We start from the raw sequence: 27,248 nt of genomic DNA on the forward strand, positions 1-27,248 counted from the left end.
ACATTCCATGATTTCGTAACAATTCTATTTATAAGATGAACTAAAACAAATTGGGTTGGTGTGGCAACGTGTTATCGAGTTAATGAACTGGCACAATAGAACAATACGGACAAACGCCAATAATTAGTGATTCTTACCTCATTACGGAAGCGGCGCTGCCCGAAGAAAGTTATAACGTGACCACTCTAGTAAGACCACTCATATTCATTAATATTCTGAGACCATTTATTATGTATTGTATGAACAATATGTAGGGTATTCCCTAATTCTTCATAAGGCGAGGCATTCATAACAATTAAACGGTGATAAGGCTAGTCTGGATAAATACTCCACAATAGTTTTAAAATCAATACATTTATGTATTCAAACTGTACTACTGTATAACTTCCAGAAATCACTCAAGTGACGCTAGATAAAAATTTCAAGTGAAAGGACTTTCTTCACTTATTTCTGTATAGTGTGTGAGATTCAAAGTGGCCTATATAGAGCAGTCTTGTTATAACAACAGTGTCAGTAGGCTATCACTGCAACACTCCAAACAAAAGCGAATACATTAATGTTAATATTACGAAGACGCAAATACGCGCTCATTGTTTATTTTCGCCAATCGAGGGCACTCTTCACAACATCACCAAGCCTAGTGTTAGGAACAGCCAGTAAAACCACGACAAACAAAACATGATGTTTATTCTAAAACATGCTTCTAAAAATATGATTAATATTACATTGAATATGACTTACAAAAATATATCTGTATACAATTCCTTAATAATTAGATAAAAGCCTCAGATTAACGGCGAATATAATATCGATATGAATAACTAATGTTATTCTAGTTTCGGCACAATTTTTTAATTGTTATTTCATAAAAATGGGTCAAAGTTTCACATCTAATGGTTTAATACATACAAGCACCTCTTAGGAATAACAACACAATAGGCATTCAATATCTAAATTAATGAGATTTACAATAATTGAATATCTTCTCCTAATATAGCTGCGACATTATCATAATGGTTTGTGTAGCCTTCTCAAGTTAAACAGACTTGTTTAAAGGATTAAGATCCTCCTAATCAAGGGTTTACAGAGATAAAATTATGTTAGGTTAATCTCGCAGTCATCACGCGGTTATGCACATTTAAGCTATATACCGACTTTGAGGCAACTTAATATTACATGAGACTATAACTTACTCTAAAGATATAATAAGGCTTATTTTGTTTAATTATAGGAACAAAATCTAAGTTGCTGACCCATAATCAAAACAAATATAATTTCAATTCCTTTAGCATGTTTTTAATTTAAATAAATACAAAAAACAAACGTAATTCTTATTCTATGTTTTATTTTAAGGAGTACATTTTATAAATGGGCCGAAAAAATAATATAATAGGTACTAACTTTGGCATATTTTTGTGACCAATGCCTCTGTTTTACTTCTATATAAAATCAGGATCACTCGAATATCGTAAGAAGTTAATTATCATTTAATTGATACCTTTCACCTTGTACAATAGGTTACAAAAAGTGAACCTTTTTACTGGAACATAGAATACCACTGTACTCGATTATTTTGCTTTTTTAATTTATATAAAAATATCAAAATATAAAAAGTGAAATATTAAATTCACATTGAACAATTTCTCTATAATAATTTTTGATTGACTAACGGACAGTGGTAGTTCTAGATCTGTATTAATAAATTAATTTCGTACGAAAAAGCTGCCAAGTGGTTGATAGATCCCAAGATGATAAAATATATTTTTGCAAGGCTCTTTTGGAATATTTCGCAGCCACAATGTCGAAAATAATTTATTAACACAAACCTTTATAAAAATTGTCTTAAAATTGGTGAGTAATCTACAATTTATCCTTATAATCTTATAAGACTAGTTCGATACTAGTGGAGTGTAAGAAAACAGTTGTAAATACATTTACGGAGATTCTTAAACGCTATTTGACACACTTACAGTTAAGACACGGTTAAAGGCACACCATTTAACTAAAGTTTAGATAACTACTGTCTTTGTTGGCGGTTATGGGTTAAGAAAACTTGGGATAAAAAACACGGAACACAAAACGAAGCGTTGTTCGTTAACATTTGTACATCGCCGGAATGTCTGTGTGTGAGTAAGCGGAATTTATCGAGTTCAGGAATGTTTTTTAATATAAAATGATAGAAAAATGCCTAGTTCGAGAGATCGGTAAAACAGTCGAATATTAATTTAAATTAGTTTCGAGAATATTAATATTTTTTATCGAATCTTCAATTCTTAATTATTTCGAATCGAATAATCGTTTTCGATTGGAATTCGATTTGTCAAACCATGATGGTCTGACATCGAGACTAAGATTGTATCACCCCAGCACATCAAACAATTTTTAAAATTGAATAGCTTGCGGCTATCGATATCGATAAATAGTACTGTACCACCATAGGTACATACCTATTATATATTGTGTGAGAGTAATCAGTTGTAGTAGCTGACTTTAATTTCGCGCTGCATATGAATATTATCGATAATTTTATTATAGAATATCGTTTTAGTTTATGCAAGAATTAACGATTACTTTCTTCACTATTTTTACTCAATAATTGTCTATTGGGAGAAGAACGTGGCCCAGAGTGTATCTGGCTCTAAACTTGTGCTGTTTGGATTGCGAATACTCCCTAACTATTCGAAGTCGATATCGATAGCAACCATAGATGGTAGCTTAGTTAAACTCGCATTCCAATTTTGTATTATAGTGATCGCAATTCTGGCGCTAGTGTAGCCAAAAATCGAGTCGATATCGATAAAAAATGTCATCTAATACATTTTTCGAGAACTTGTCGATGTTAAATGGTTGTAATGTGTGCGGTTAGTGTCGGGTCAGTAATAGTCCCGGTGCGGGTCTGGCGGCAGGTAACTCACGGCAGGCACGGGCGGCCGCTCCAGACGAGACTCCAGCGCCGCGAGTTGCTCGTCCAAGCGGAGGGAGGTGCTGTCGAAGCCGCAGCCTGAAAACGAATATTACACTTAGTTGAAGATAGGAGTAGTGAGGACATTGGTCGAAAGTTTTAAATGCTAGTCTTATTTTCATAAAAATGTTATCGATACTAGAAAATGAAGATAAAGCACTAAAATAATTTGAATAAGATCTGCGTGGGAAAACATCTCAAAGAGAGAGTCATGAACAAAATTTAAACAAGACGATAATTAAACCGCATCTAAAGTCGATCGTATAGTACTGACCGCTGGAGTTATCGTTGTGCGGCGAGTAGTTCCTCCGCGCGAGGTGTCGGTAGCGCCCCGCCACGCTGCCGCCGCCCTCCGCGCTGGAGAACGACGCGCCCGACGACAGACCCACTGCAAATGTACGTAACAGCCATTATATATAAGGCAGAATATAAGCTACATAAACTCAGGGTTGGGAATCAGTAGTCCCAATTTTTGAGTGAAGATAATCTATTTTCTTTGGACATTATATGAGACCGGACTTTTTCAAAAAATAATGATTAGATTACAAATCTGACAGGAAAAAAAATATAATATGTTACTTGTTTCACCGATATGAAGTTCAGTAAAAATGTGGCGAAATATATTGTCACATCAAGGTTCTTATAATACCACATTACTACGGGTTTCTCAATAACTAACCAAGTTCTTCGCGACTGGAATTGTTCCGCAGTGAGGCGCCGCTGTCGTACGCAGCGCTCGTGTGCTTCTGCAGAACCTTGATCATCGCGTCACGCTCTGCTACTTTAGATTCTAGCTCCTTTACTCTGCGGGTACATACAATGACACATTCGTTAGAATTTACTTCCTGAATGTCATAACATGGGGCTACTCACACAAATATACGTCGGGCACAAAATTGATCTCAGCAAAAAATCCCAGAGAGAAATCTTAGATATAAAACATGAGACTAAATTATCACCGTTTCCATTTAAAATATACACTCTAAATATAAAACAAAAATTATACAAAGAGCTGAATTGAGAACCCCCTTTTTTGGCAAGTCAGTTTACAAATTGCATCCTTCACCTTCCCTCCAAATCGGCAAGTTTCTTCTGCGCGGAGTGAAGTTCGTCCATGTGTCGTATCTTCTCGTTGCGCGCTTCAGCCATCAGCCGCTCGGACTCGGCCGACGTCTTCTCCAAGGCCGCGATCTTCGCGTCCCTGAACACGGAACTGTTTTGACTTACAATGGAACTTCTTTTCAGGTTTTATGCTTTAATAAGGGGGTAAGGACGAGGAACTCAAATGGAGGTGTTGGTGAAGATGACAGGTGGAATCAAAGGAAGAATCTTAACCAAAACCCACTCGTAATTACTGCTTCCTTAATCCTCTGTTGTACCGTGGGGTTTGAGCCAGAGACAGTGAGAGTAAACGGTACAGAGAGAGTGGAGAGTGGCCTACTCGGGGAACAAATTCGATGTCTTTGAAGTGTACGTGAAGTATGCACCGTCAACCCACGTGTCTTTTGGTCGCTTAGACTGAGTTTATCTACCCGTATTTACTCACCGTGTTCAAATTTTCATCTGGAATAACCAGAGGTCATCTCGTGGTCCTGTGGCGTTACACATGACCTCAAGAGGATCTCACCATCAGCAAAAGATGTAGTGACAAATAAAAGGTCCAATTCCCACCACATTTCTTCTCGGACCATTTATGGACCAGTGCCACTATAATCAGCTTGTGGCCCCATTGTACACTAGGCACAGCTGCAGTACTGACTTGGGTATGGAGGCGGCGGAGACGGCGGCCTGGCGCAGCGCCGCCTCCTCCAGGTAGCGCTGCTCCCACTTGGCGCACTCGCCCTCCAGCGCCAGCAGCCGCTCGTCGCTATACACTAGGCACAGCTGCAGTACTGACTTGGGTATGGAGGCGGCGGAGACGGCGGCCTGGCGCAGCGCCGCCTCCTCCAGGTAGCGCTGCTCCCACTTGGCGCACTCGCCCTCCAGCGCCAGCAGCCGCTCGTCGCTATACACTAGGCACAGCTGCAGTACTGACTTGGGTATGGAGGCGGCGGAGACGGCGGCCTGGCGCAGCGCCGCCTCCTCCAGGTAGCGCTGCTCCCACTTGGCGCACTCGCCCTCCAGCGCCAGCAGCCGCTCGTCGCTATACACCAGGCACAGCTGCAGTACTGACTTGGGTATGGAGGCGGCGGAGACGGCGGCCTGGCGCAGCGCCGCCTCCTCCAGGTAGCGCTGCTCCCACTTGGCGCACTCGCCCTCCAGCGCCAGCAGCCGCTCGTCGCTATACACTAGGCACAGCTGCAGTACTGACTTGGGTATGGAGGCGGCGGAGACGGCGGCCTGGCGCAGCGCCGCCTCCTCCAGGTAGCGCTGCTCCCACTTGGCGCACTCGCCCTCCAGCGCCAGCAGCCGCTCGTCGCTATACACTAGGCACAGCTGCAGTACTGACTTGGGTATGGAGGCGGCGGAGACGGCGGCCTGGCGCAGCGCCGCCTCCTCCAGGTAGCGCTGCTCCCACTTGGCGCACTCGCCCTCCAGCGCCAGCAGCCGCTCGTCGCTATACACTAGGCACAGCTGCAGTACTGACTTGGGTATGGAGGCGGCGGAGACGGCGGCCTGGCGCAGCGCCGCCTCCTCCAGGTAGCGCTGCTCCCACTTGGCGCACTCGCCCTCCAGCGCCAGCAGCCGCTCGTCTCGCTCGCGCAGCTGGCGCCGCAGCTCCGCCTCGCCGCCGCCCTGCCCGCCTGCTGCACTCGCGCCGCCACAGTTGCACTCACGCTTCCTGTCACAACAACCAATGTCACAGTTAGGCCGGCAATACACGGACCGCTTGAAGCAGGGTCAGTTGCAACTGCTCGAGCGGTTCGTGTATATGCGTCCATAGAACTCTGCATTTTACTGTGCAGTCGACAACTTGAAGCTGTCGCCCCTAACTGCTTCAAACTGTCCGTGTATTGTCGATCTTATTCATGGCTCGTTTGGCTTAGTAACCATTTACTAGGGGTATGGCTTCCGACACATAAGAGGAAGTTTAAAAGTGGCATCGGATATGTGATGCGTGGAAATGTTGTGATGAAGATGGAATGGAGGGGGACAATCAAAGAACCGATTTATGAATTGTTTGAAAGTCGACATGGCTGGAAAGAAAGTTACTTGTGAGATGATGGCAGAAGAATGAAAAAAAGACCCATGCTGTGCCGGCCCCAAATAAAATTAGGATGACGGCAGAAGGATGATGATTACCTGAGGGTCTGCAGCTCCTTCTCGAGCTGTGCGCGCAGCTTGCGCTCGGTGTGCTCGCGGCGGTCGGAGGCCTGCTGCAGCGACGAGCCGCTCGCGTGACGGCACTGGGAGGATGATGACAGTATGACTACCTGAGGGTCTGCAGCTCCTTCTCGAGCTGTGCGCGCAGCTTGCGCTCGGTGTGCTCGCGGCGGTCGGAGGCCTGCTGCAGCGACGAGCCGCTCGCGTGACGGCACTGGGAGGATGATGACAGTATGACTACCTGAGGGTCTGCAGCTCCTTCTCGAGCTGTGCGCGCAGCTTGCGCTCGGTGTGCTCGCGGCGGTCGGAGGCCTGCTGCAGCGACGAGCCGCTCGCGTGACGGCACTGGGAGGATGATGACAGTATGACTACCTGAGGGTCTGCAGCTCCTTCTCGAGCTGTGCGCGCAGCTTGCGCTCGGTGTGCTCGCGGCGGTCGGAGGCCTGCTGCAGCGACGAGCCGCTCGCGTGACGGCACTGGGAGGATGATGACAGTATGACTACCTGAGGGTCTGCAGCTCCTTCTCGAGCTGTGCGCGCAGCTTGCGCTCGGTGTGCTCGCGGCGGTCGGAGGCCTGCTGCAGCGACGCCAGCGCCCGCTGCAGCCCCATCACGCGCTCCACGTAGCCGCTCGCGTGACGACACTGCGGCAAAAGTACTTTTATAATAACACTAGCCGTTTTCCCGCGGTTTCACCCGCGTCCCGTGGTAACTACTGCCCGTACCGGCATAAAATATAGCCTATGTTACTCGTGGATAATGTAGCTTTCGAATGGTGAAAGAATTTTAAAAAACTGTCCAGTAGTTTTTGAGCCTATTCATTACAACCAAACAACAAACAAACAAAGTTTTCCTCTTTATAATATTAGTATAGCTTATGACTGTCTCGTGCCTAGTTGATCTAATATGTCCTGCGCAGCTGGCTGATCTCCTAATATGAGAAGAGCCGCCGTGGCCGGAATCGGTTTATATGGAATTAATATATTTTCTTTAATGAGTAAATAAATTATGTACACAATGTAAATAAAAATTAGAAACGACATAATACAATTGAGTAAGTAGGCACTGCTTTTTTCTCTAAAGAATTATCTACCAGCACTATGTGTAACTTCTAAAGAGACTAAATTGATATTTCGTATATTATGATTTCATTAGGCTTCAATGATGGTGAATCATTCTGGGGCCGACAATGACAACTATGTAAATGACTAGTATTCTTATACGGAAAGACCATTGAAGAACGATGATGTCGCCCATGGCCCAAATGTTTTCCCACAGAGGTCTGTGACGACATAAAGTTTGACGCGAGTTATACCTCCTCCTCGAGCCGCACGACGTTAGCCTGCGCGTTGGTGAGCGCGGTGTCGAGGATGTCGATGTGCGTGCGCTGCTCCTGTAGCGTGGCGCGTTGTGCCGCCATCTCGATCTCTTGACGCTCTTTCGCACACGCTAACTCTTTATCTGTCGATAGAAGAATTTGTAGTTAACTTAGGTAAATCGAAGGGTCAACATAAAATGTTTTAATGTTCCGAAATACCAAGCTACCACTGGAGGCGAACTTGGCTACCACAGAATAAAACAAAGTGCTCTTCAATATATCATGTGGTCTCATCACTGTTAAACACAAACAATAAACTTGTATGGCCAGTAAATTATAATATTTAGTAAGTTCCAAACGTAAAATGTTCTCTCTATAAGGATCCTTCATCATATCTTTCATTAGTCTATTCTTGAATCATGTCCGCAACCACAGTTGGCAAGGTAAGAAGAACAAAACAAAAGTCGTTTTTTTTTTTTATTCGTCACGCTAGTGTAGAGGCCACATAGGAAGATCGAATTCAACTTACTCTGTGTAATGAGCTGTGCTATGAGCATTTCTCTGTTCTGCAACTCCTTGCGTAAAGCCTCCGCGTTGCTATCGTTCTCTGTGCGAACTCCTTGCGACAGTAGCTCCACCTACAGTAACATTTTGTTACAGAATATTTTTCAAACAAATCCAAATTAACCTCTTGTATGCCGGAGGTCATAAGACATTAGCAATAGGTAAAATAAATAAATTATAATATTTTAGAATAATGTAATTTTCATTCATCATTTTGATTGTGAAAGGGTGATGAATGTGAAAAATTTATTACTGAATTAGCATTTTTGATTACATTTGCAAAAATATAATTGTGTGAAGAGTTGTCAACTACGGTTTTCATGATATGAGGTTATAATTACCTGTTGTTTAAGCGCGCGATTAAGATCGTGTAGGCGGCGACAGTCAGCTTGCAGCCGCACTCGCGCCGCTCGCTCCAGTCGCTCCCGTCGCTCGCACGATCCGACCAGTTCTTCGTGAGCAGTGCGGACTTTCTCCACTTCTTCTTCCAGCTATTTGACAAATAAAACCATGTCTTTGAAAACTTGTGAACGTTTTAATATACATCATCCTTCAATCCTTCTTGGCAATCCGGAAAAAAGCCGTTTTTTTTTAAAGTAACTATTTATTATTGTAGAGTGATAGTGACTATTTTCTTATTTATGTAATTGTGTGACAAATTATGTAATAGAGTTACCGATTTATGTACTTAGGTCACTTATAACGTTAAACACTTATGACATAAAATGAGCATAACGATACATAACTTCTACTAATAAAATAGTGCCAATGCCATATAACATTCCATTAAGTAATGCTCTGTGAAGTGAAGTCTTCATCAATTACCTTATTAGTCTTGGCAACTCGTTCACAGGCATCAGCCAGCTGTCTCTTGAGCTGATGGTTCTCCGCGGCCAGTGCATCGAGCACTGCAGTGAACGCATCATCAGGTTCCTCTAGTTCACCCTCGCCGCCGCTGCACCAGCCACTGGACTCTGAACCTCCGGGTACCGCGCGGACGCCCACACTGGGAGAAATAAATAGGATGTATGGTAGTTTTCGTCCTTCGTCCTTAGCAGTCGTTAAGGGTAGTCAGAAGCCAGCAAGTCTGACACCAGTCTAACCAAGGGGTATTTGGTAGCCCAGATAACTGGGTTGAGGGGGTCAGATAGGGCAGTCGTTCCTTGTAAAGCACTGGTACTCAGCTACATCCGGTTACACAGGAAGCTGACCCCAACATAGTTGGGAAAAAGGCTCGGAGCATGATGGTAGTTTTCATATGGGACTTGTGGCCGGTTTCTATGGGAATAGCGCAAGAGTAGGGAAACGTCACTCAATTTTAATTCTATTCCTGCAAAACTTGTTATGACAGATTTTTAAGTAATGTTTCAGTATTTCGGGGAAGGTATCTCTTTTGCTTTGTGAGATAACTACTTGGCAAACCAAGTTGGTGGCCTAATGAGGCATATAAACTATGTCTGGTAATGTCTGGCAACCCATTTCTCTGCTGCATGAAAGTGTTACAAACACATACTAGACACTACACTATACTAGAAGTAACAATGAGATAATATCTTGTAACTATTGTAGATTAGATATCAATGACAACAAGACAATGGATATCTATATATCTTAAAAGGCGATAATTAAAACTAATGGTTCTATTGTTTTCAAATACTAAGTTCCAAGTTCCATGTTAGGTACTAAATGCACAAAAAACATTTTTTTCTATTTTACTGTAACTTCCTATAACTTATATGGCATTGACTAGGTAACACAGATGCCTAAAAACAGTAGCGGGTAGGGCGCGGTTTTGCGATGGCCCAGGGCGTCGGATAAAAGGGGCGCCGCAAGCGCCTCCAACCTATTCTTATAGTTCAAAGTTTTCTTAATCGTGAATTCCCTAAAGAAGCAAAAAAAAAATGTACTCCTATTATCTCTATATCTATCTACTATCTTATGCTCTCTTGTGTACTCCTCTTATATACTACGATTATGTAATCCTAGTATGTACCCCTTTTGTGTTCTATCTAATTCTCACACATTTTTAGTTCATAAGAGAGTATGTAAGGGAGTACACAAGAGGTTATAAGAAGAGCACATAAGAGAGTACATAAGGGGAGTATATAAGATAGTACATAAGGGGAGTAAATAAGGGAGTACATAAGAGAGTAAATAAGGGGAGAACATAAGTGGAGAACATAAGGGAGTACATAAGAGAGTACATAAGGGGAGTACATAAGTGGAGAACAAGGGAGTACATAAGAGAGTGCATAAGGGAGTACATTAAATACGTTAATATACTGGTTAATCTTTGTTGATTACTACAAATTACTACAAAGAAATAAATATATAAATCCATAGTACTCACCTCGTAAGATCAGGCTGTGACCTAGACAGGTTCAGTTTCTCTTTACTAAGCTTAGCCTTAGAACATTTCCCTTTAGCCTTCCTCGAGTCATCCCGAGGTGGCGCAGGGGCGCGGGGCGAGGCGGGCGGGGTGGGGCCGCGGGGTGTAGGCGACTGCGCTACTTCCTTTGCTAGATGCTTTAGTACTGACGATTGGTTGAGGAAGTCATCGGGGATTTCGGTTATTTCCTAAAAATATAACACATTATCAACCATTTCTTAGCAGCCATAACACGTAGGAAGTGGTCAAATGGGTGCATTTTTGGGGGTGCTGTCCAAATGTAATTTGACGTGAAAAAGTGCTTATTTAATAAGCCTTATTTCAATAATTTCTTTAACTATCTCTGCTGTTCAGTTTCCAGTCTTATATCAAAATCCACAAGAAGTCAGTATGATTTATTTTTTGCTCTCATTTTTCTGGTACCCATCCTCATTCATACTCATTAATACTCCTGATTTTAATTAATTCAACTTTTTTGGTTATTGTTTTATGTTATTTATTTCAGTAATGAAAGACAATTAAAATGACTAGAACATGCTATTCTGTATGGTAAACATACCTGAACACCATGGTCAGGTGGGCTAGTATAAATCCTCTGGCCACCTATATCAATGTAGTTGGCGGTAGTAGTCACATTTTGTTCCTTATGCATCTTGGGTACAGGTATCCCACTAGGTTTCTTCACTCCTTCATTCTTTTTCAGTGTGTGGTATGGTGATGACTGAGTGGTAGGGTGTTTTACTTCACTACTTGTCCTTTCATGCTCTCTGTTGGGTAAAGATTGCAGTATTAAATATAAAAAATCATTACATATAAATAAATGATTATTCTCTGAATAATTGTTTTTAAATATTCAGTGTTCAACAACTATTCAGCTGGATATAGAATAAATTCAATACACAACTCTGAACAATATGGCAAAGATTTGTTGAGTCCATAATTTTTATATGTACATGTAGATATGTACCTCATCAAGACTCATTTATTAGATTGCATCATTTGCAATAGTTTTTGAAAACCATAAATAAACTCTGAAATAAGGTCTCACCTGATAGGAGTAGGTCTTGGAGGCCAGGAGTCATCCTGGTTGTGTATAATAAGAGTATTGTAAGAAGATGAAGACACGTCCAGGGAGCTTCTATTGCTGTTGCCACCACCCACAGAGTCTTTGAGGGAGTTGCGATTACTGCCTGTTACACTTTCCTACAAATTGCAAATACATATAGCTTTATGCGATTTCTTAGGCACGAATTTGGGCAGAGGAATATTCTAATAAAGATTAAAAGATTTACTAAACATATTTATGAATAATTTGAGAAAATATAGGATCTATGGTAGAATGCAAGTTTTCATCATGTTCAAGTTACACAACTAATATTTTCTCACCTTCAAGGAATTGCGGTTGTTATTGTTATTAGTCTGTGTCTGATTCTCTTGCCCCTGAGGCTCCACTCTGGCTGTATGTCGTACCACATAGCGCTCTTCTCTTGACAGGTTCTCGTTAGATGTTGATACATCTGTCTCACTGCCTGATAGGCTTTGTGGGAATCCACTTGGCACTTGAGGAACAAACATTGTGTAGAGTAAAGAATTATGATGCAAACTGTTATGGCTGTTTATTTATAATATTTTTACATAAACATTCATTGATACATCAGAATTATTCTAATTAAAATATTGAATTTTCATAAAATATATAAAACTATTCACTTTGGTTACTAGATTTTATGAAACACATGCATTACATTAGCAGTTTCAATAAGAATACAAATAAACAATGACTTAATTCTGCAACTTGTAGTACTTAGTCACTACAAACATCATACAAAAATAAATTACAGTCATTTGTACAAAATAAACAATAATGTTTTAATTTAGTATGGAACTGATTTATAACGTTATTGCGGAAAGGAACGACACAATTTTGACATACATAAAATGAAATAGCATTTGCAAACAAGGACATTGTGTATATGATTCATAACATTGGTATGTGATTAAGTTTATAGACAACTTGGGGTTACAAACTTACCAGTTTGCTTCTGTGTCCTCTGGATGTTATTAGCGAACGATAGGAACCTTCCCGTCGGTCGCATGGACCCCATATTGCTAACGTAGTAACCTGACAGATTTCAACACGAAATCATTTCACACCACACCACTGACCAACTAGCTACACTCGCACACTCCTGTATGTTAAGCTTATAGCATCTGGAAGTAAGATAAGTTACTCATGTTTATTGATACTGCTGTCTCGCATAGAAATAGAACACAATAAAAATCACAAGGTATAGTAGGCGTCGAGTTTCGACATAATGATATGTCTTCTCTCTGATAAAAATACAACTATATCTTCGTTTATGCGATAATATAACACTCATACACTTACAACGTTTATGGAGTTAGGATAAATTAAGAAAAATTAAAAATATTTTTGCACAAGCTTGAAAGCTTTTGATGGATGGGGTCAGCTGTCAAAATTGAGAATGGTAAATTCGTAGATTGCTAAAGTCAAAATTGTTGCCATTCGCTGTAGATTGAAATCGTCCCAAGTATTAATAATCTGTGAGAAGAAAACCGTAACTTGTCAATAGCCATTAAAAATTAAAAAAAAAAGTTGTCAATATTTTTTTATGTCAATGTCAATATATATCATTTATCTTTCAAAAAGTATAAAAACAGCGCAAATTTGGAAAAAAATCTCAGTGTTGTTTCTTTCAAATAATTTGCTAAAAGTCTCCAAAAGTTGAGTTCGTACTTAGAAATTGAAAAGTGCTTGTAGTATTTTATTCAATATTAACTAAATCAATACTTTAGTAAAAATGCTATGTCGGTTCATCCGTCGGTGTCTCCCGTCATCTTTTCAAACTTTGAGAACAGCGGCAACTACAAATTTGAAATGTCTCAGAAGATACAACATTCGTAAGTCTTATAAAAAAATCTAATATATCTCTGCTACTTACCACTCAGAACTGGGCGAACAAGGCTTTCTTTTATTTTATTTATTTTGTAGATATAACTCCGTCATCCCACGTTACCATTACCAACACAGTACGATCATATTCAACACCAGTAAACGTTGAGGAATTAACAGTTGATTATAATTATGTGAAAAAGGCAACTACTAAGGACAGTACTCTTATAATTGATGTAAGGGAGCCTGATGAAATCAAAGAACATGGGAAGATTCCAAACAGTGTCAACATCCCACGTAAGTACCTTCATTGTGATATAGATTTAATTTTAGGTAAGTACACCAAGTTTTAACAGTACCACCCCAACATACTCATAAAATAATTGAGGACTATCTGACCACAAAAATAAGTGTTCACATTCCATTCCTAATTATTCAAAACTTAAAAAAAAACTGTAATAGGATAGGCAGGATACTTATGTCTTACTCATTTGCACAGTGGGTAATGTGACACCAGTGCTGGGAACAATGCCTGATAAAGAATTTGAAGCCACCTACAAAAGGCCCAAGCCTGCTGAAGATACAGAAATTATATTTTACTGTATGATTGGAAAGAGGTCAGGCATGGCACAACAGAATGCTATCAATTTGGGATTTAAAAAGTAAGTTGTAAAACATAGACATATTTCAGCAAAAATATTCTTTATAGGTAGAGTCTATTTATCTAAGCAGTTATATTTTGAATTGAATATCTAGTACCTACCCTTGTTCTATTGCATAATAGCTCTTTTAAATGTCAAATCCACAAAGTTGTCTTCAGCTGCAATTTGTCTAGTAGCGTGTCAGTAACCTGTAACTGTTTTATTGGTAGTGACACAAAGTCATAATGTAATCGTGTGAGACCATAATTTAATACTTGAGTTTGCAAAGGTTATTTTTTATTTTGCAACTGTAACTTATCTTTGCTTTATTTCAGTGCCAAGAACTACCTCGGTAGTTGGACAGACTGGGCGAGCAAAACCCAGTGAATCAGCTCAAATATGTTGGTAATGGTTAACTTGTCCTTGACATATTTATTGCTTTTAGTTGGTTTTGTCAAATTAGAAAAATGTTATGTTCCTTATTATTTGTGGTAAACAATAAATTGATTTTATTTCTATTATCTTTTGTTTGAGTTATTTCAGTTTGTGGTTTACATATCTGTGGCAACACAAATAGGTTCCAATAATGTGGTTACTACACTATGGCTGCAGAAGGACACATACTCAGTAGGTATTCTGAGGTTAGAATGATAAAACTTTTAATTAAAATAAGATAAATATTTTTATTTGTTTAACATACATCACATTTTAAACATTATTATCACTGTGTCGACTGGACCAATCTGACCAGCTTCCCAAATAAGTTTTTGAGCTGAAAATAAAATGGAATATTTGAGAGTGATTTCAGATAAGCGCGTTTTTTCGACGTTTCATCATATATGCGAGCCTATGAGCTCGCTATATTTTAAGCTTTAAAAAACCGCATACCTAAATATTTCGGCATATTTGCTCGAATGGGTGTATACTCTCCTCTAAACAAGTAATTATAGTACGTAGATACAGTATATTTTATGTCGTCCTAAAATGAATAAAATATTATGTGCCAGAATTAATATTTTACCCACACAAACATACATCATGATAAGATTACTTTGAACCAACAGACTTATATGTACAAATATTATGTATACTTTTGAGTTACAAAAAAATAGATGGACTGCTACAATGTAAAAGTTCGTATATGAACTGTTATGACGTGTAGATGGTACCAGTTGTTTTCATACGTACTTTACATAGCCCATCTGCAAAGCCTTGTGCAAGGCTTCAGAAGATCGTCTGCCAGACTGGCAATAGAAGATAAGCTCATCGGAATTTGATGGTTTCTCACGTTGGTACTGACGCCGGAAATCCTCATGAGACATTGTCACCAATGACTCATGGACATCTCCCACTGTAACAAGAGAAGCTGTTATAATTTACATATTTAACTAACATAAAAAATTACCATTGCATGGGAATTACAGAATTTTAATCCAGAATACTCATATTAAACACAGTACACAGAAATCAGATTGAAACCAAAAGGAATCTTAGACCCTAAAGAATAGAGTTTAAATTCTGGTTACTGCTAAGTTTATCCTATTATTTGTTTTAATATCATACTATAGAATGTGTCCTTCCTCAAGAAATGAAACATGAAGTAAAGATTTATAAATATTATCAATTAAACTGCTGTTATGGGTCATGAAAGGTTGAATGTCTCAAATATTTACAGTTATTGTTATTCTTCTCATAACAACTTCTGTTGTTTAATGTTATTATCTTTTTATTTGTAGTTTTTCAATTCTTTGAGATAAAGCTAAATATTTTTTTCTTACTGCCATCAGTCTTGTGAGGAAACTTATCAGTATATTTTAATAAAGTATCTTTGATTAAGAAAAAGTTATTGAAAAATCAGAAAATAAACATTTAGACAACAGATTATACACATTACGTGGAATATTGATGCTGGATGGTATCTTGCCAGTGGATTGCACCTCATCTGGGTCCCGAACATCAATGATCACTTTCTCTGGCTGGTGGATTACTTGCAACATATCTTCATACTTCAACACTCTCTTGGGGTCCACCATTTTTATGAAATCTGTCTCTCCGTTTGTGCTTTCCCTTCTGCCTACTATAAAACTGTACAATGAATCTGTAATAAATAGTAAATTTATAAATAACCAGTCAGCTATATACATTCTTTTTCTTATATTATGTTATATCATTAAGTTAGTACAGATGTGTTACTTGCACAATGCTTCACCTACAACTAATTATCATGTTAATTACATTCTTTATATATTCTAAAATATACATGATGGAAACAAACACAATAAGAAATTACAAGTCTTTAATGATTGAGTTATTCAATTGTCTTACGAATGGAAGGAACAGAAAGTGAATAAATAATCTATACATATAATAAAACTAGCCGTTTTCCCGCGGTTTCACCTGCGTCCCGTGGTAACTACTGCCCGTACCGGGATAAAATATAGCCTATGTTACTTGTGAATAATGTAGCTTTCGAATGGTGAAAGAATTTTTAAAAACTGACCAGTAGTTTTTGAGCCTATTCATTACAAGCAAACAAACAAACAAAGTTTTCCTCTTTATAATATTATATAATAAAATGATAGGAAAGTCAAAACTGTACATTTAATATTTTTTTAAAAGAATACTTGGGGGGTGATTCATAATCGATTCTGAACCTAAATATGTAGTTTTTAGAATTTTTGTCTGTATGTTTGTCCCAGATAAACTCAAAAAGTACTGCATGGATTTAAATCAAATTTTGCATGCCGCCTGCCTGCCTGCCTGGCCTGGGGCCTGGGGCGGCCTGGGGGTTGTTTCAACACATAGGCTATATATTATCATGCTATCACCCACAGGGGTTGAGCAATGAACGATTAAATAAACGAAATAGGAAATTCTATATTGCCCACACAGACGAAGTCGCAGGCAACAGCTAGTTATATTATAAAATATACCCTCCTACTATATGACTAATAGCACATGACAATGTTAGTTCAAGTATTGCAAATGTGTTATCACATGACCAATACTTACAGTTGTGTAAATTAACTACTTAACACTCATGTGTAAACCAATGCCAATATACTCTAAGAATAAAATTTATTGAACAACTCACAGTACCACTTGCAATAAATTCAACAATTTTATGATCGTCTTATACTTGAACATATGATATATAGCTATTACGTATAATACGTGCTATTCTTATAAGAGTAAGCTGTTAAATGAGGTATTGTTCAATAAAACTTGATAATACTCAATAACAAAAGGCATTCTTTTAAGCACGATTGATCAGAGAAGCAGTTGTTATTGTTAAAACATTGACATATTGGTAGAACTCAGGCCTGGGGCTCTGATACGTACGTATATTCGTCTTACGTACTGCATTTCGAGCAGCAGTAAGAGATGTAGGAAATGAAAACATCGCGTTAACTCTTTATTCTGTAAACACTGCGTAAAATTATTAAATGACTGGTAAAGAAATGACTAAATTAATCATAAAGGTATGCAAGCTATCATGATAAAGACTTACCGTTTACCTAAAATACTATAAACTCAACAAAAAGGTTTACTTTCATGAAAAAGTTCTTCAAAATAAGCTTGTTTTGATTGATTGACGACTCTTTATTGACATTACCTATTGACTTTCAGGCAGTGTTACCAACTCTCGAAAAATTTGATCCCTCAAGTTGGTTTCAAAAACCCCTAAAATTGCCTTAATTATTGACTACTACTGTCCACCTAATATTTGTTTTGGCTGATAGCAGTAGACACCGAATTCTGGGTCGATGCATCTAAAACTGTTTTTTTTTCTGCTTTTTTTGGGATTTCAGAAGGTGGTTTTGTTTTTACAGACAATAAAGTGACCGTACAGTGGCGCGAGTATCGCCGCCAGTCACCATAGAGTGGTTGTAAATCGCAGGGTCATAAAAAATAAAAATCCCAACTCACTTATTTACCCACTAAATGGGGGAAAATCGATAAGTTGGAAACCGTGTTTCAAGGCATGATTTATTGACACGTAACGCTTCACATAACGTAAAATACATCGATAGAATAGATGATCAATGTACGAAAATGGAATAGTTATGGAATTTTCAATAACTAGGATAGAAAGAATCCATTCTTTACTTAAAACGAGAGGGTTGTCTCCCTCTTCTATCCTGTACTGTACGCTCCAAACTGTTCGGAAGTAACACAGCTAGTTTGGAATAAGTAACCACCACCAGGCCTCCGTCACTCCATGTACTTGCGCGCTATAAGTGCCTACCGCCCAGCCGAGCGGTCTCGGTCCGCCGGCGGATCAAATTCAGTTGCGGTTTTCACAAGCGAAGCGCGCGCACGCCGTTCAATTTTTTAACCGACTTCTAATAGTGCGTTCGTTCGTAAGCGCATTACGATGCCGTGTGGTGCCTTATGTGCTGTAACTTTAAAGATTTTTTTATTTTACCTACACACTGATGTATATAATTATGTTTTACCTAGGTTTCTTCTACAGTCAGCACCAATAGGTATATAAAACAAAACAAACTTACAAAAATAATAAAACAAACTTTAAAAAAAGAGAACCGACTTCAAAACACTAAACCGTAAGAAATAATTTATTTTTTGATGTCGGTGCTTTTTCGATTCGTAATTACCAGCTGTTAGCACCAACATAAAAAAAAAAACAAATTATTTCTTACGGCTTTGTGCCTTACTTGAAGTCGGTTCTCTTTTTTTAAGGCTTTTTTTTTCATTTCTAGTGAACATCTCCGAAGATCATCATCAAACTAAGAAGTATTATACTTATTTTAAAACGTTCTCCTAAATGTAACAAATCCTTTTCTGAAAATCGCATCGATATCGGTTTAGCCAAACGCGAGATTATCGCGCACAAACATACATACCTACAAACCATACAAGTCAAACTTCTCAGTTTGGCCTGTACCTATGTCTAATCACCTCCTTTTTTTAAGTTGGTTAAATATTTTATAAATGATAAAATTTTTAACTGCCACATAAAAGTCAGAACATATTCACAGTTCTCAATAACATAGATAAAAAGTTATGTTAATTTAATTTTACCGAAGAAGCAGCCCTGCGATTACTGTGGAATCGCGCGGTGCGAAGCAATCACTGCTGTACGCTTGAGCATTTAGGCGCATTTTAGCATACAGTGGTTGCTGACGCGAAGGAGTAGGCAATTATCGTAATAGGTATTGGAAGTTTTCTACTGAGTGAAGTATCTGTAGTAATCTGTGCCACCACTACAAAATTCTTGGATCTAATGGAATGGTCATTGACACAAGTATAAAACATGTGTCTTATAATAAAGCATTTCCTTTATTTTATAAACTTCGTACTGGTTTCCATCGCTATGGTAATGTATGGCTCCCTGCGGAGCAGCCTGCACGAAAACCGCATTACAGCACGATTGTAACTGAGTTTGATCACTGCAAATATATATATTTTTTTAATGACAGTCTGTGAGCGGTGAGTTTCGGGCGTATCGTCGTCCTTTCGTCTCCTAAGTGACAGCAGGCCCGTATCGGAGGCGCGTTTTCCCACGCGCTCCCCAAAGAGAGTCAGCAGACCCCAGTGGGGCCTTCTAGGGCCAAAGCCTGCTAGGGCTGCGAGATTGTTCGAAAGAGTTACATAAAGGGCATAAGAAGGAATATGGTGGGTTTTAGTTTTAGTGGTCTGACATTCCCTCCGGCTGCATCAAAAAATAAAAAATATTTTTCATTAGACGGATCTATGCAGTCGGGAACTCTCTTTAAAAGTTACTCTATGAACCCTGCGATGAAAATAATACCGGAGTACCAACCACTAGAACCCAACCAACAAATATTTTGACAAAACTAGTGATGTTCATTGACCTCAATCGAAATACAGTGTCAGAATCGATTATTAGAATGGGCAAATTCAACTCACAGACAAGGCAATACAATAATAACAAAAACAAATCAAATTGTAGGAGTGATAATAGTTAATACATATTCATGTAAATTTTTTAATTACCTAGTATATGTATATGATGTGTAGTTTGTAAGTAGGTTTAGGGTAGGAAAATGCTAAGATATGATTTTTAGTTAGAGTTTATTTAAAAAACACTGTGTATTAAAATTTACAAAAAATAATTATAAGGCGTTTGGTTATACACCTGACAATTAAGTAATAATGATCGATAAAAAAGTTTTTACTTCACATTAATCAGTCTTGTACTTAGTGATGTTAAAGTAACATTGTTGGTGATTTATTGACATAAATATTAAATTGAATAGTTAAACGATAATTTGTACGTACCATTACGTTAATTTTTTGCATTTTAGCAGCTGTAAACCTAATTTCTTATGTATATTAAGTAACACAAAAGTGTAGTTTTAAGCAGTCAGTTATTAAAACTGAGTATTTCTATCCTTGTGATAAAATGTTAAAGTGTAAATGTCTGATTTATATTTAATATTAATTTCTTTGTCAGACAATAACTTGATAAACTTTCAACTAAGTATATCCTGTTTGTCAGACAACCTAATTTTATATACCTAATCCATGATCATATAAAAGTTGACGTAAGAATGAAGTGTTTGGATTTTACAGCATTTCTTCCCAAAAATTATGTTTTTCTTGTCATTCTGGAGCAGTTCATCTGGTGGCAGCAGTTCCATGTTGATTTATTGTGCGTTGACATAGCTTCACAACAGTATTTAACCCGAATAACTAATTTTTCGCCACCTTTTCAAAGTATTTCTTCTTTTCATCAGGGTTTGGAATAATCTGTAATGATAAAATAACAATTAAAAACGTTATCTTAAACAAGTTTAGATTAAATTAAATTAATGTTGTTATCTAGTATTATCAATTATTTTTTAGATACATACCGTATCTTGCCCTGGTTTCCAGCCAGCAGGGCATACTTCACCATGCTTATCTGTATACTGGAATGCTTGCACCAGTCGTAAAGTTTCATCAACTGATCGCCCTACGGGTAAATCATTCATTGTGATCTGTCTCAAAACACCTTTGTCATCAATAATGAATAATCCTCTCAAAGTATGGCCTAAGTCTTCTAAGTAAACACCATAATCTTTGGCGATGGAGTGAGTTAAGTCACTAAGGAGCGGTATGTTAATTTTTCCTAGGCCACCTTCCTTGCGTGGCGTGTTAATCCAGGCAAGATGTGTGAAATGGGAATCAACAGAGCATGCCACTACTTCTGTGTTAATTTTTCTAAATTCTTCTACTCTCTCAGAAAAAGCTAATATTTCTGTAGGGCAAACAAAAGTGCTGAAACAAAAATGTTGCATATTAAATTTCTGCTCTACAGGAGCAAAAGGAGTTAAGTAGTATTATCAAAATATCAGTTTACTTTAACTGCCATACCTAAGGTAGCTTATTTGTACTTACAAGTCCAGAGGGTAAAAAAAGAATACTAGGTATTTTCCTTTAAAGCTTGACAATGAAAGTTGCGTGATTTCGCCGTTAACTACCGCAGTTGCTTCCCATTCAGGAGCCGGTTTTGAAACTGAAATTGACGCAAATCAACAATAAATAATAAAGCTATCACAAATATAATTTTCACAGAAATCTTTGTATAAAATACCTAATGTTTTAGGAAAGGAACTTACTCATTGCCTTTGTAAATTGTAGTTTGTGATCAACTTTCCTTGCGCCGCCGGGGAAAACATTGCCGCTGCCGAATGAGTAGCAAGAATCACTATCAAATAGTGATGATTTACAAGAAACACTGAATGTTAGCACCAGTATAACAGAAACCAAATTATATTTCATGGTTTCTCATTTATTATTATCGCACCAAGTTAAATAAATTTTAAGTCAATGACTTATCTGACACGTATCGTGTATGTATCGTAGACACCCACCAACATATACATAAAAAGTCAGTCAATCACCGGCTAACCAATGCAACCTACTCCACACACACACCTACAGGTGTGTATTAACTGTACACACATAACACAAACGTGTTTATCTTCATTTTGACAAAAAAAACAGCATCATTAAAAAATCCAATGAAACAACAAACACGTAAGCAAGTAAGTTCTACGTTCCATTTCACAGAAAAAGCATAGCAGGGTTTCAACAATTGACATTTACTTGAATATTTTACGTTTATTTGTTACCTAAAATATACACAATAATATATAAAAATAAAACTAAATTTTTCATTGGTTTAAGTTTTTAGAATAGTTTAAAAATGGAATCTCAAATCGATTAAAAATATAATCGAGAACATTTTTAGTTGATCTTTTCGATTGTAGATAGTTTGGTTGGTATCGGTTTGATGACATCACTATTATGCGCTTCGTTTCGTTCGCATTTCAGCGAGTCGTATAATTTTTCTGTTTTTGTGTTTTCAATGTAATTTTAAATAGTAAAATGATTTTATTACCGTCTATAAGTTTTCTTTACTGAATTTGACAAGTTTTGAGTCCATCGCAGGGTCTTGCGGTAAGTTTAAAAGTTTGCAATGGAATACACTTGTCGTTCTCGTTCATTATGGCGGTCTCATTGCTTTGGTTCGATGCTAGTTGTAAATAATTTCGTCATAACCACAAAACATTTACGTACAGAGAAGTGAACTGCGCCTGTAATCTTGTATGTGCACCTTTTAGATGGACGTACAGGACGATACAGTTTTGGACGTTGATTTGTTAGCTGACGATGGATCCGAAGAAGAAGGCGAAGCCCCGCCGTCGTCAGGTATAAACCTCTATATTCTATCAAAAAGTATTATAATATGTGCCATTTATTATTTATTTTTAGTACAAAATATATGTAAAATATTTTAAGTTTACATAAAATAGTAAGTTGATGTATCTAACTACTGTGCCCTGTGAACTCTGGCCCTTCCTTGTTATAATTCTGTGGTAAACCTTTGACTGCTAATTAATGCAGTGGCCTTGTGAAATTAGATCTAAACCAATTTTGTTTTGTTTTTGTATTTATTGTTGTCATTGATAAGAGTAATAATATGTGTCTGAGAGTGGACCTTATATACTCTAATTAGCTATTTCCCGCGCATCCTGAATCAACTACGTTGCGTTTACCTCATTAAAATATTCAGGTATCAGCCTAGCTCCATATATATTTTTTAAAAGTTTGTATAAATAGACTGAGATATTTTTTTCTGCAGCACAAAGTGTAATTAAATTATGTATTGAAATACCTAATACAGTAAATATATTTTAGAGTTCTACCCAGGACCTGGATCAACACCGACGTCATGCGCCTCATCTCCTCGGGGGGAGGAGCCTGCCTCTCCTCACGGTGGGGTGTCGCAGCCTGCCTTCTTCCACCATCAGACATACACTCGGCCGTTCTTCACATCAGGCCGTAGGGGGCCAGGACGTCCTAGGAAGGAAGGTCCTAAGCTGGTACGAGAAGGCAAGATAGTCAGAAGGTTAGTGAATAGAATTAATAATGAAAATATCTACAAGAGATAAATACAATGAAGATGTATTATTACACCCTAAAATCCTGACTTCAAGAGCAAGGAAAATTAATCATATTTACCACTGCAGACAGCATTGTAAATAGTAATCTAGTCTTGTTTAGCAGAGATAGAATTTATGGCATATGTTTTTTGTAAATATGTGAGTGTATGGAAACTTTTACAATAAGCTCTTATTATTAAGGCAAAAACATGTCAAAAGATCAAATACTTTTACTTAAAATTGCTTTTGATTATTCTAAGAGTGTAAAGTACATAAAGTCAACTTTTGAAAGAAAAGGTAAGCACAGGTTTAATTAATATAAAAACCTTATTAAAATAAATAAAATTGTTTAATGTGGATGAATGTTAATTGGGAATCTGTTCAGAAGAGGCATAGAGAAGAGAATTAGCCACATGCCAACTATGATGGAAAATGTAACAACTCAGCCATTTGTATCTATTCATTGTAGTTATGTTTTTTAATTAATTTTCTTATTTTCATTTTATGATGGCAATGTATTGTGTCATAGTTCTAATCCTTCACTGCACAATATACATAGGGAATTTACCTGAGACTCATTCAACTGGCTCTAATGTTGTAATCAAGTAGGAAAGTTACCTTTGAACTTCTTCAACAGATATAGAGGGGGGAATGCAGGTTCTCTTAGGGGAGCCAAGCGGCACCGCGGGAGTCGCGACGACTCCCTTGAAGACATGATGGATGACGATGACTTCTCTATTCCACCCCTGCCTGAAGAACCACCATATATGCCTGAAAAATGGTACGATACACCACTTCTTGAATGATTGTCGTTATCAAATACATAGGTAATTATATTAATAAGTATATGTTTTTATATAGGCCAGGGAAGGTGTGTGCTTTATGCAACTTAAGCGAACGCAGTCAGCTAGGACAAGGCGAGATGCGGCAGGTTTCATGCAAACTCGGGGAAGGAGACGGCAGCACCACTCCTGTTATATCGAACTCCGGCGGCGCGACTCCTACCAATGCTACTACACCATCGAGCACTCCTAGCACCCCTGTGACTCCTGGACTTGTATCCCCGCCGCCTGAACTTGTGGACCCCAATCAACATCCTCTTGCGTTGCCTCTCAGTAGGCGCCAGAAAGCATTCAATAAGTGCAAGTAAGTAGCTACACTTTCAATTGTTTACTGCTGTATTTTGTGTGTAAATCAATTGTTTATTAGTTCACACTTTCGTGTTTATAACTAAGTGGTTCGATGATATAATCCAGGAAGTTAGTTATGATAAGGCAATGAATCACAACAGAAACATGAATAGACTTGAAACTGTAAGGTTTGTCACAGTTTGTCAATGACGTATTTTTTGTTGACAGGACTCCTCTATACAATATGGAACATACGGATGAGTTATCCATCATTGGGTTCCCAGAGATCTTGGAATTAGCAGGGGTTGTGTCATCAGGGGCGCTGTATGTCCATCGGTGTTGTCTTGAGTTCAGCCCGCCCTTCCAAGATCAAGTGTTTGCAGCCGCGAATTCTGATGAAGATAAAGAGCAGTTGGAAGAGGCGAGGGTCAAGGGGATCGTGACCGCCGCTCTGTCGAGGAAATGTGCCTTTTGTAGCAGACATGGTGCAAGCATACCTTGTAAAGTGAGTTTTTAGTATGAGTTTAATTTAAAACAGAAATGTTCTTGGACATAAATAAATTCAACATTTTTATTTTGATGATTTTTCTTATTTTATGTTGTGTTGTTTGTTCCAGATGAGTTGCAGTAAATATTTTCACCTCCCATGTGTACTTGCGTCTGGGGGTTTCATGGATTTCCAGATCAAGTCTTCCTTTTGCAAGGACCATCTTTATCAAGTGCCTCTTATTTGTAAGTTTCCACATACTACATTTATACACATGATTCTATACTAATATTTTGAAGAGTTTGCTTGTTGTTTGAACGCGCCAATCTTAGTAACTATTTGTCCGATTTGAAAAATTGAATCTATGTTATATAACCCATTTATCGAGGAAGGCTATAGTCTATTTTTTTCCTGGCTAAAAGTAGTCTCTACGGGACGCGGGTGAAAATGCAGAAGCTGTTACTAATATGTACATATGAGAATGTTGTTAAATGAGTGTTATATTCACAGGTACCGCAGACATAGACTGTAGGACGTGTAGAACTATCGGCGACATAGCTAACTTGATGACGTGCGTCACTTGCGGCGCGCATTACCACGGCACGTGTGTGGGACTCGCCCAGTTGCCGGGTATGTACGATTTTCATAGAGTAATGTTAAAGGAATGTATGTACAAGAAATATTTATGTGCCCCAAACTGTAGAGAAATTAACTGCTGTAGTGTATTGTTCTTTTAACCATATTTCGTAATGACGTGAAAGTCCTGTGTATTTATTACTTTTTACATGACCATTTGATGAGGTGAGATTTAGCAAGAAATCTAAGTCCTCTTCTGTTACCCCACATCTAAACCTTTTAATTTTTCCCTCATTCACAAAACTTTTGTAATTTTTTAGTTTAGCTTTTGTTTTGCCTATAAAGTTGCCTCCTTTCTTTTACATAGCTACTGGTAACTGTACCAAAACCTATACAGCCTATCCTTAGACATGCCATTTCAAATCTCCACTTCTCCCCAGGAGTTCGTTCCGGCTGGTCATGTCGCGGCTGCCGCGTGTGCCAGGTGTGCCGCGGCGAGGCCAGCACGGCCGACGCGAGGGCTGTCACCTGTGAACATTGCGATAAGTTGTACCATGCGACTTGTCTGCGGCCTGTTATGGCTACCGTGCCTAAGTATGGATGGAAGTGTAAGGTGAGAAGTACCCTATATAATTTACGAAGAAGTTTTATGTTAAAGGTGAAATAGCGTTTACAAAGACATAAACAACATCTAACTACATCAGCAAGTGGTCTCAAATTAGTACACCTGTGGTTTGAATCAGCACAACAATGAATTGAACCAATCGAAAATTGGATTACTCCAATCAAACCAAATGGCTGCCTCAACTTGCATTGCTTCAGAATCAAACTAAATTATAGAATGTCTTAAAGTCTTCATAACGAGCTCCTTATTAGCTAATTAGCTCTTTTATACTATTATACTATTACTGGCTTACTGTAATGAAGTTCTCATTATGGAAATTAACCTTATGCCAGAACTCTTTTTATGGGGTTCTGGATAATGCTTCGAATTAATGAGCTCCTGGATTATTACGAAAATAATATCATTATGGGTCATAATGTCGGTCTTTCTCGTCCCAGTTTTAACAGGCTATTTCGTTTCGACACTTCTGCCCCGACAAAAACACATAGTCAGTTTCCAGCGCCAGGCTCAGGGTCTGTTAACACGACCCTATTTGTTATAATAACTCGTCGTAACTCCGGCAGTGCTGCCGCGTGTGCTCGGACTGCGGGTCGCGGTCGCCGGGCGCGGGTCCGTCGTCGCGCTGGCACGCGCACTACACCGTCTGCGACTCCTGCTACCAGCAGCGCAACAAAGGCTCCTGCTGTCCGCTCTGCCGCCGTGCTTATCGCGCCGCTGCCTATAGAGATATGATACGCTGTATATTGTGTAAAAGGTAGGTGGAGAATGTGTGGTTTTCAGCCAAAAAAGTGTTAGGTTTTGTGTGTGAAACTTTTTAGATATGATTTTCAATTCGAAAAACGTCAATCATCTTATTATTATTATTATTTTTTTTTTTTTTTTAAATCTTAGTCTATGTAAAGTGTGTTCCAGCGTCCTGTTTGTATGATCAAAACTTAGGATGTTATTGTAATTTGCATT

At 38.5% G+C, this 27,248-nt stretch overlaps 5 protein-coding genes across 16 annotated transcripts in view; 2 read left to right on the plus strand and 3 right to left on the minus strand.

Annotated features, from left to right (window-relative positions):
• Nucleotides 1-2,266: 2,266 nt before the first annotated feature.
• LOC110383906 (angiomotin) lies at nt 2,267-13,037 on the minus strand. The gene is made up of 16 exons (XM_064037226.1): nt 12,886-13,037; nt 12,529-12,707; nt 11,883-12,055; nt 11,545-11,699; nt 11,056-11,263; nt 10,458-10,684; nt 8,933-9,113; nt 8,449-8,598; nt 8,073-8,181; nt 7,541-7,686; nt 6,730-6,869; nt 4,722-5,744; nt 4,029-4,175; nt 3,642-3,766; nt 3,237-3,350; nt 2,267-3,001 (listed from the first exon to the last, which is right to left on the minus strand). Exons 2-16 carry the CDS (start codon nt 12,599-12,601, stop codon nt 2,874-2,876), a joined length of 3,099 nt encoding a protein of 1,032 aa, XP_063893296.1. The 5' UTR covers nt 12,602-12,707; nt 12,886-13,037; the 3' UTR covers nt 2,267-2,873.
• A 102-nt stretch (nt 13,038-13,139) lies between these two features.
• On the plus strand, nt 13,140-14,572 carry LOC110383905 (uncharacterized). Its single transcript, XM_021344865.3, has 4 exons — nt 13,140-13,418; nt 13,510-13,707; nt 13,910-14,072; nt 14,387-14,572. Exons 1-4 carry the CDS (start codon nt 13,319-13,321, stop codon nt 14,436-14,438), a joined length of 513 nt encoding a protein of 170 aa, XP_021200540.1. The 5' UTR covers nt 13,140-13,318; the 3' UTR covers nt 14,439-14,572.
• Nucleotides 14,573-14,714: 142 nt separating this feature from the next.
• Nucleotides 14,715-17,720, minus strand: LOC110384027 (rhodanese domain-containing protein CG4456). Of its 6 annotated transcripts, none has more exons than XM_064037224.1 (5): nt 17,563-17,696; nt 17,394-17,480; nt 15,946-16,149; nt 15,240-15,402; nt 14,715-14,823 (listed from the first exon to the last, which is right to left on the minus strand). In XM_064037224.1, exons 2-5 carry the CDS (start codon nt 17,452-17,454, stop codon nt 14,760-14,762), a joined length of 492 nt encoding a protein of 163 aa, XP_063893294.1. In that variant the 5' UTR covers nt 17,455-17,480; nt 17,563-17,696; the 3' UTR covers nt 14,715-14,759. The 6 variants fall into 6 exon arrangements, with proteins under 6 accessions (XP_063893294.1, XP_063893295.1, XP_021200723.3 ...); XM_064037225.1 differs by having other exon boundaries at nt 17,570-17,679; XM_021345048.3 differs by having other exon boundaries at nt 17,394-17,471; nt 17,563-17,676.
• Nucleotides 17,721-20,092: 2,372 nt separating this feature from the next.
• LOC110383991 (peroxiredoxin) lies at nt 20,093-22,085 on the minus strand. The gene is made up of 4 exons (XM_021344991.3): nt 21,641-22,085; nt 21,420-21,537; nt 20,894-21,299; nt 20,093-20,789 (listed from the first exon to the last, which is right to left on the minus strand). The coding sequence occupies exons 1-4, from the start codon at nt 21,801-21,803 to the stop codon at nt 20,733-20,735; spliced, it is 744 nt and encodes a 247-aa protein (XP_021200666.1). The 5' UTR covers nt 21,804-22,085; the 3' UTR covers nt 20,093-20,732.
• Nucleotides 22,086-22,318: 233 nt separating this feature from the next.
• The window catches only part of LOC110384023 (histone-lysine N-methyltransferase 2C), a 38,691-nt gene continuing 33,761 nt past the window's right edge, over nt 22,319-27,248 (plus strand). For all 7 annotated transcript variants that reach the window (XM_064037183.1, XM_064037186.1, XM_064037187.1 and 4 more), the window contains exons 1-10: nt 22,319-22,484; nt 22,649-22,736; nt 23,226-23,436; nt 24,108-24,251; nt 24,332-24,616; nt 24,829-25,105; nt 25,218-25,332; nt 25,598-25,717; nt 26,104-26,276; nt 26,852-27,042. In XM_064037183.1, the coding sequence (XP_063893253.1) occupies nt 22,649-22,736; nt 23,226-23,436; nt 24,108-24,251; nt 24,332-24,616; nt 24,829-25,105; nt 25,218-25,332; nt 25,598-25,717; nt 26,104-26,276; nt 26,852-27,042 (1,604 nt within the window). In that variant the 5' untranslated portion in view covers nt 22,319-22,484. The remainder of the gene's footprint in view (nt 22,485-22,648; nt 22,737-23,225; nt 23,437-24,107; nt 24,252-24,331; nt 24,617-24,828; nt 25,106-25,217; nt 25,333-25,597; nt 25,718-26,103; nt 26,277-26,851; nt 27,043-27,248) is intronic.

The sequence above is a fragment of the Helicoverpa armigera genome, chromosome 12, assembly GCF_030705265.1.
Source record: "Helicoverpa armigera isolate CAAS_96S chromosome 12, ASM3070526v1, whole genome shotgun sequence".
NCBI classification, from domain to species: domain Eukaryota; kingdom Metazoa; phylum Arthropoda; class Insecta; order Lepidoptera; family Noctuidae; genus Helicoverpa; species Helicoverpa armigera.

Coding starts and splice junctions, on each gene's coding strand:
- LOC110383906 (XM_064037226.1), bottom strand. CDS start 12,601: ATGGGGTCCATGCGACCGACGGGAAGGTTCCTATCGTTCGCTAATAAC. Junction 8,182..8,448: donor ATCGCGCGCTTAAACAACAG/GTAATTATAACC, acceptor ATGTTACTGTAG/GTGGAGCTACTGTCGCAAGG. Junction 6,870..7,540: donor TCGTGCGGCTCGAGGAGGAG/GTATAACTCGCG, acceptor CTTTTGCCGCAG/TGTCGTCACGCGAGCGGCTA.
- LOC110383905 (XM_021344865.3), top strand. CDS start 13,319: ATGCTATGTCGGTTCATCCGTCGGTGTCTCCCGTCATCTTTTCAAACT. Junction 13,419..13,509: donor TCTCAGAAGATACAACATTC/GTAAGTCTTATA, acceptor TTTATTTTGTAG/ATATAACTCCGTCATCCCAC. Junction 14,073..14,386: donor ATCAATTTGGGATTTAAAAA/GTAAGTTGTAAA, acceptor GCTTTATTTCAG/TGCCAAGAACTACCTCGGTA.
- LOC110384027 (XM_064037224.1), bottom strand. CDS start 17,454: ATGTTTTCATTTCCTACATCTCTTACTGCTGCTCGAAATGCAGTACGT. Junction 16,150..17,393: donor AGTACGTAAGACGAATATAC/GTACGTATCAGA, acceptor TATTTATTACAG/ATTCATTGTACAGTTTTATA. Junction 15,403..15,945: donor ATCCAGCATCAATATTCCAC/GTAATGTGTATA, acceptor CTCTTGTTACAG/TGGGAGATGTCCATGAGTCA.
- LOC110383991 (XM_021344991.3), bottom strand. CDS start 21,803: ATGAAATATAATTTGGTTTCTGTTATACTGGTGCTAACATTCAGTGTT. Junction 21,538..21,640: donor ACAATTTACAAAGGCAATGA/GTAAGTTCCTTT, acceptor CGTCAATTTCAG/TTTCAAAACCGGCTCCTGAA. Junction 21,300..21,419: donor TTTTTTTACCCTCTGGACTT/GTAAGTACAAAT, acceptor TTTTTGTTTCAG/CACTTTTGTTTGCCCTACAG.